The sequence below is a fragment of the Protobothrops mucrosquamatus genome, unplaced genomic scaffold, assembly GCF_001527695.2.
Source record: "Protobothrops mucrosquamatus isolate PMUCROS unplaced genomic scaffold, P.Mucros_1.0 scaffold269, whole genome shotgun sequence".
NCBI lineage: Eukaryota > Metazoa > Chordata > Lepidosauria > Squamata > Viperidae > Protobothrops > Protobothrops mucrosquamatus.
Window position 1 is genome coordinate 437,930 of NW_015386614.1, and position 8,291 is coordinate 446,220.

At 36.6% G+C, this 8,291-nt stretch overlaps 1 protein-coding gene across 4 annotated transcripts in view; it reads left to right on the forward strand.

Moving 5' to 3' along the window:
* ACBD4 (acyl-CoA binding domain containing 4) overlaps nucleotides 1-5,695 on the forward strand; it is a 23,240-nt gene extending 17,545 nt beyond the window's left edge. For all 4 annotated transcript variants that reach the window (XM_015814632.1, XM_015814630.1, XM_015814631.1 and 1 more), the window contains 4 exons: nucleotides 1,171-1,246; nucleotides 3,069-3,286; nucleotides 4,560-4,613; nucleotides 5,021-5,695. In XM_015814632.1, the coding sequence (XP_015670118.1) occupies nucleotides 1,171-1,246; nucleotides 3,069-3,286; nucleotides 4,560-4,613; nucleotides 5,021-5,131 (459 nt within the window). In that variant the 3' untranslated portion in view covers nucleotides 5,132-5,695. The remainder of the gene's footprint in view (nucleotides 1-1,170; nucleotides 1,247-3,068; nucleotides 3,287-4,559; nucleotides 4,614-5,020) is intronic.
* Nucleotides 5,696-8,291: the final 2,596 nt, after the last annotated feature.

Consider the following 8,291-nt stretch of genomic DNA (forward strand, 5'->3'; position numbering starts at 1 on the left):
GAGTGGGTCTCCTCAGGGTGCCGTCGGCCAGACAGTGCCGGCTGGCGACCCCAAGGGGGAGGGCCTTCTCTGTGGGAGCTCCCACCCTCTGGAATGAACTGCCCCCAGAGATCAGGGTTATCCCTGATCTCCCTTCCTTTCGCCGCGCCCTCAAGACTTGGTTATTCCAGCTTGCAGGACTGGCCTAGGGTAATTTTTAAAGGGGTTTTAATTATATTTTAAATCGGACAATATTTAAATATCTCTTTTAATTAATTTTAAATTTGTATTGTTATTTATGTATTTTAATTGATTGTCAGCCGCCCTGAGTCCTACGAGGAGAAGGGCGGGATATAAATCCAAATAATAAATAATAAATAAATAAATAATGAGTGACTTGTAATCTGAGCTGTTCAACTAAACTAAAGCAAAGTTCCTTTCTAGATACATGAACTTAGGCAAGATAAAATTTGCAACAGTAACAAAGTTTTTTCTTTTTTAGACATTAAGGCTTGCAAGATCTGAGCAAATGGACTGAGTCAAAACCCTTGGTTGTTTAATTTTCACTTATTCACACATGTATAAACTGTGTGAAGTGAAATTTGAAAACATATTAGAAATAATAATGGGGAAATAAAAGGCATCTCATGTTTGGCTTTTAGTATTCTTTCAATTAAAAAACTGGGTTACAGGGGATTTTCCCCACAGTATTGCTAAGGAAGGCCAATCCTTCCACTTGAACAGTTGGCCTCTCAGGCCACCTATTACAGATACAATAGCTCTAAGACTATATCAAGGGTTCCCCACCAGGTGTGCTCGCACCCCCTGGGAGTGCAAGATGATATTCCAGGAGGCGCAAAAACTTGGGTTTTCAAAATTATAGTGTATATGCATAATTTGTTGCTGTTATTTCGAACTTTTGTACGGGGTGCGAAAATATATCAGAAGCGTTCTAGGGGTGCGGGGTATAGAAAAGGTTGGGAGCCGCTGGACTATATTGTGACTTCCTTTTCTGCAGAATAACATTTGTAATCCCTTAAGGCATTTTGTAAGGTTTTCAACAGAAAACTAGATAATTTCCTAACAATTACACTTCATTTTAATTTAAATTGGGAAAGGGAAACACTGTGATAATTAAAGTGTTAAAAACAGATTCTAAAAATCTAGTTTTTACTTTTTATTTCTGCACAGGCCAGAAGACTATCAGCTAAACAAAACTTTCCCTTGAGCAACCCTCCCAGGAGTCAAGCTACAGAGAAAACAGGATGTAAGTTTTTAGAGTATCCTTAGCTGGAGAAGGAAGATAAATAGAAGGGACATCTAATCTTTTGCTTCAGAAAGAAAGTACAGAAACAGGTCTAGGACATGCCTATAGGTGTTATGGCTCAATGCATTTGGCAACTAAATTTTACATTTCATCCATGAGTGCAAACAGGTCTGAAAAAGAATTAATTTGCTTTCATTCTGAAGTAATGAAGGCAAAGGTAAAATGTCTAAGTTTGGCAGAGAACGTATGTTTTTATCCCCCCCCCCAATAGAATGCAACCCTGCTAGAAGGACATCCACAATACATATTCTGTTGTAATTCCACAGCAGAAATAATCGTTGAGAGAAAAGATGAGAAGAACAAAAAGTAAATGGGAAGGGTTAGATATTGAGTTAGGCAGCCATAAAAGTCAGTTTTCAGAAATAATAAGATACAAATGAGAGATATTGCAGAATTCTGCCCAGTTATTTTACCAATAAGGAGTATGAGCAAAATCTATTAACCATTTCCATTTACAGATTAAACAGTGGAAAAGAGTTAAGAGGGAAATTATGCCAAGGCTAAGATCATTTGGAACTAGAACTGAATCTCAGGAGCTGTATTAAAACATGATGAGAGCTGAACTTGCAGGTTGAATAACCATTATGTGAAAGTCCTTTTCCATTCAGTATCACTCCTCTTACAAAGATATACACAAGTTTCCCTCCTGATTTGATGGTTTATTACATCCAAGGAACATTTTATTTTAAAAATATAGTGAAAATATATCTTCCCAATCCAAGATCTTTTGTTTAAAAAAAGGGTGGGAAATATGCAAAAGTAATTCCATTCCAAAACTAAATTACAAGTTTTACTCATCAGGAATTAATAATCTTACCCTATGCTCCTATCCTACATCCTTTTGGACTCTTCTGATTCTTTTAGCAATAATATCTTCCAATAGATATGTTAGGACAATACCTTCCACAATTTTCAGCCAGCAGAGCATTCAAAGCACCTAGATAATATCCAGTTAGGGAAAAGCGTAGTAGAGAAATTACTACTCAAAACATGCATGTTGTATACCAGCTTCCAGGAACTGTTCTAGGCCATTTGTAAATTCAACACCAGAAGTGTTTAGCAGTCAGATACCCACCACTAATCATTACCATCTGGAGGAAATTTGGTATTGTTCAAGAAACTGGAGATAATGGTTTTCTGGAGCAGAATGTGCAAACCTTAAATATAAGTCTCCTTCAACGTGATTGGGCTGGCCCTGTACAGCATATGTTTCAACTGATAATGCAGAGATATCCTTTCTTACCTTGGTTATGCTGGAGGATTCTCCTGATCAGCTCAAGTCTTGGCCTTGAAGGTTAATTAGTAACATAGTGTAGATTAAGTTGGTCACTGTTCTTCCCTCTAGTTCCTGTCACTCACCCTGCCTTGTTTTTTTTGATTGCCCCGTTGTTTGATTAGCTTCAAACATTAGGGACTGGGAACAATGTTTCCTTTATTTTCAGAGCTTTCAAACAAGGTTTGGCTCTGCCTTTTTCAGTGGAATGCATGAACATATCATTCATTTTGATGCATTGGAATCTCTTATATTTAGGCTATCCACACTATATTGCAAGTGGGAAGAGGCTCAAGTAAGAGAGAGAGAAATGCTGCATTAAAATGAAACCATGGAAGTCCCTTAAATTGTATTCTCTTGTCTTCCCATTTAAATCTGACACATAAGGACATGCTATCCAGGCAGATTTAAATTGTGGGACTCACTTCATTTAAAATATCAGGATCTCATCTATCTGTGTTTGTTTGTTTGTTTGTTTTTTTGCTACAGCTTCAATGGACCTTTTGGCTCCATCTCATCTTATACACCAGCAGACGGCCCCACCTGAGATCAACCAAAGCCCGGAAACCATCAGAGAAAGTCAGATAAGTGTCTTGACCCAGAAGGACATGACCCTGCAGGTGATGAGCACCATTCAAGCTTTGCAGCAGGATATGAAAAAAGCGATGGAAAGACTCAACTATTTGGAATCATGGGCAGCTTTGCAGGTATATTGCTTCTTCTAACAGCTGACAAGCATGTTGGTTTATAAAGTACAAATCACTGCTGAGCTCAGAAAGCTTTAAAAGCAACATATGAAAAATGAATATGTTGGGGACAAGTTGCAGATCAAAAGTCTTGGAGTTCTTGCATAGAGATTTTGAAAAGTGCAGTTCTACAAGATCAATGTGTCCTGACCTGTTTGATGGAAATAAGGAGACAGGGTGAAGAGAGGGAGGGAAGTGAATAACAAAAGGAAGTGTGGGGAGAATGGCAGGGAAAAATTTAGAATTACAATTTTAGAACTGCAAGCATGCAGTAATCCGTAACAAATTCTTTATAAACTAATTCAGCCTTAAAAGAGCAATAGGCTGCTATTGTGCTGAAGGGGGAAGGGCTGCCCACATTGTATTAGTTTACTAGGATAAAATCCTAAACTACATTAAAATCAAAATGCAAACAGAAGATCCTAATTTTCTTCTAGTATTGTGGCACATTTTTTCACATGCTGGAACTCTTAACTTCATCAGTACACTGCTTGTGTATTAAGATCTTTAGAAAAGAATCTGATATGCATCAAAGCTGTATGTATTGCTCTGGAGGAAAATGGGTAAGATCTTTTTAGCTGGCTGCATCAGGGTCCCTGAATTCACTTTCAAGGGAGCTTTTTCAAGCTGACATGTATAGGGCCACAATGGTTTAGCTATAACTGCTAAATTCTGCTTTGTATTATTATTCTGTTTTGTTCTCTATACAGCTTTAAATTCTCACCTTAGGTCCCAATAATGCCACTGCATTTATCTTTCTTTGTGTCATACCTAGCCCCCTCTTCCTCCAGGTTGTACTGATATTTCTATTCTGTCACGATGATCATTATTTTATAACTCTAGTGACCATCTGGATAAGTTGATAATTGCCTGATTTCACACTAGCTGGCAGTGGCAAAATGTATTAAGAGAAGAAAGCAAGTGTTCCCATAAAAAACCATAAAACACTTGTATTTAAAACAAATACAAAAACAATGAAAATGCATCTGCCTTAATTCACATTTTTATATAAATGGATATAGATAAGAGATGTAAAATTACATACAATTGCCAAGGATTCAGATTTTAAAAATATTGTTAAAGATTTGCATGTATTTATCATCTCCCATCCATGTATAAACCTATCCCCAATTATTCTGATATCTGAAATACACTTTCAACAAAATCACTTAGAAAATAGAATGGGAGGAGGTGCTCTAGTTGTCACAACCATCTTGATTTTTCTGTCTTTCAGCATCCTACATCTATGTTGAAACCTTGCCTTCCTTCCAACGTACCTGATGCAAAGGTATGGGGATTTATTATGAGAAATTTTACAAATACATTGATACAAGCAGGTATCTAGATGGTACTAGATATTTCTGAGAGGAGTGCAGTTTTAAATAAGAAATATAGACAGTAAGGCATAAGATTTCTCTAAGCTTATGTCAAAATGTTTTCTAATACTATTAACAATATTTACCCCTCCCCTTCCACCCTTTCAATCCCCATTAGGCAGTAAGAATATTTGATTAATAAATAAAACTTCAAAAGCGATTATTTTCACTTATTCATTTTTATCTGAATCTTAATCTGAGGAATATTAAACAGATTAGAGAAAGCAGATCTCCTTTGTTTGGAATTTTTGGAATCCAGGAAAGTTGACAGCACTTCCATTTTTTTCTTCAGTCTCTGCCATGTTTTTTTATCTCACAGGAACTGCCAAGTTGGCCTGTACATCTGTCTCCTCATACCTGGTTTTTCTTGCTGGCTTGGCCTTTTGTTGTTCAGTGGCTACTTTGGTACTTCCAGAGACAGAAGCGATGAATTCCTTATTGTCGTTTGATAATAGTAAGGGAGAAAAACTTCCTGGAAATGCCTGGAAAGTTGGGTTTGAACTTCAAACATTAGACTCCTACCAACATTTACCAATGACCATACGTTTCATATTTATCAATCTATCTTGCTACAATCCTGTGGTTTAAAGTGGAAGATATTTAATATACTTTGATTTTCTTCTAATTAAATATAAAATAAAGATAAAGGTGAATGCAAAGGAAAATTGAAGTACAGAATCCTTATTCAGTCAGCATGAAGGTGCAAAAGGAAAATGATGCTTTAGGGGGCAACATATATCCTAATAAGCCAATGGACTTTAATTTTGTGGTGGTTCTCTAAAAAAGGAACCTTTCACTCTGCTTTAATTCTAAAGTTGAATGGCATGGGAATGATAACGAACTTTTAATTAATCCAGGAAGGAACATTTCTGCTACCAGTTCCCCAACATGTAAGGAGAAATAAATGTGGCAATGTCTTTTTTTGTCCCAGAGGGCTTAAAATCATTCCAGCTGTGAAACAGTTTGATACTAAATAAAGAAACTGTGGTCTCCTTCTTTGTCTATAAAACCTACTTGTTCCAAAAAAATTGGTTAAAAAAATAATTCCTACGAAGAAATTTCTGTTCATTTCCCTAGCAAGGGATCAAAAATTGGGAATACTGGTCAAGCTCTCAGTTCAAGGGCCTAAGGTGAGTATCATGCTATTGAAAAGACCACATAATGGAAGGAATCTTCCACAGCTGCTGCTATCAGGTTCTTACCATCGATTCTAGAAACGAGGGATTGATAACTTGGCATGGTAATGACTTATCTCATACCTCAACTTAAAATCAGAGGCCAGAGAATCCCTCTGAGAATGAACAGTGATGCCTTTCCCTCAATACTGAGGTTCCTTACTATCTGTCTCTTCATTTGAAAGCAACACATATAGTTAACATAAAAGTAATCCTGCACTCAGTTCTGAGAATTATAAGAAGATTGCCAACAAAATGAAATATATTCAGAAAGATACTGGTAAGGACACCAGAAAGTGAGAGATCCACTCAAACCCAGTAAGGCAAATCTGAAGAAGTTATTTGGTATGTCTTGCCTGAAGAAGAAAATATTAAAAAGCTCATATAGCTGAAGAAGCACATTTATCTTATGTTGCTTAAGAGGATTGGACCTGTACCAACTGATTCAAATTATAAGAAAAGATTCTGAGTAAACATTAGGCGCTAAGTACAGCATTATACAAGTAGTCTTTTTTCCCCTCTTCTTCCAACCTACATGCCACTATCACCTCCAGAGATTACATCAGTTTTCTGAATAGTAAATCTGAGTTGAAGCATTTTGTTTGTAACTCACAGTTAACAGCAGTGGAGGGCAACAAGTATTCCTGTGCTGCATGTAGCCTCTGTTCCCTTTTTGCAGCCCCCTAGAATACACTTTCCCTGTGACCACCTGTGATATTTTAAAACTCACAAAAAAAATAATATAATTTCTAAAATAGTATAACTGATAGTTTAAAATTATCCCAAACTGGGGAAAAAATGGACCCCCCCCCTCAATCTTATCACATGTAACCCCATGTTAAATGTTGTTAAATCAATCTCTGGTTTATGTTTTAGCACTTGGGTGAACCAATTATTATAATTAACCATTTTTGACTTAGAGAAGAATTGATTGACTTTTTTATGGCATGGGAGTTGCACCTTTAGTTGTTAATATTTCAGGGACATCTAACCATACAGGTATTTGACAAATCATGCATTAATACCGTATATCAAAATGGGCAGAACTGAAATGTTTTGCTCTTCTGTGGTTTCAAAGTAGATTTCAACTAAAATACATGATATAAAACGTAGCAGTACCAAAAGGTACAAAGGTTGGGCTCTCAAAATCTGTCTTTTATGGTTATTTCAGCAATATGATATTTGGGCAGCTCACCACTAATTTCCAGACATTTGCAAACCCAGTTCAAGTGTATAATCATGTATGGCCCCTGCAATCTGATTCTCCAATAAACTTGCAGAAAACGGTTTGGAATGTGTTCATAAATTAGTCATCTACAAATTGAAGGTATGGTGATAATGAACAAACAATATGAGCAATGCCATTGCCCCTGCCTAAAGTCAAATAGAAAATGAGCATATATATTTTTACACTTAAGATACATACAACATGGATAGGCATCCAGGTACATGTGCTCTCCCTTTGTATCTATCCATCAGGCTTCCTACCATTCCTGAATTAAAAAAAATAGAAACATGTTTTAAAATAAGATAAATTAGCATTCTGCAAAACAAAGAAGTACCACTCTTCAGCATTAACTTTCTTATCAAGAATATCCCTAGACAAATAGGCGTTCTTATAAATAAAATAAAATGGAGGCAAGGGACAAAGCTGAAAAAGTATGAAAAATCCTCAGAAACTAGAATAGTTGGTTGCAATTTTATGCTTACGTTCAATCTCATAGGAGGAAAGCAGCGACAGCCTGCTTTTGCACCCTTCTCACTGGTCTTATACATAGGTGGGAACTTTCAACTTGTGTTCTCTGTTCACTCAGACTGGGCAGATAAAAACTATCTGGGATAAATAGCCTTGTCGGTAACTCTGGCTGTGGTCCCCACAAACGTTTTACTGCATATCAGAGATGTTATTTTATGAATACAAAAGATTTTTGAAAACAGCTATTTTTTGATAGTGCTGCAACATGCTTTTGGAAACCTAGATGTGCTCTTGTCCCCAAGTATTGTTTACTTCTGACATAAACATAGACTAATTACTTATTATGAACTGGGAGAAAGGGGGGGGGGGAGTTCATAGAAAAAAAATTGAAGACCTGTCTCTATCTCTAAATAAAGTAAACAAATTTTATTTAGGCAGATCTCACAATTTACTATTTATCACTGGACAAGCAGAACAGTTGGAACAGGAAGTAACCTGTAGTAAATATAATATTTAAATTAAAGAGACAGTTTGAAGTAATCGTTAAGAAACCAAGCTAGAAACTGGGAGAGCATGAGTTCTAATCCCACCTAAGACACAAAGCCAGCTGATCTTGGCCAAGTCACATTCTCAACCCCAGGAAGAAGGCAAAGCAAACAATTTCTGAAAATTACCAAGACGACTGCAGGGACTAATCTAGAGTCGCCAGAGGTCAACAC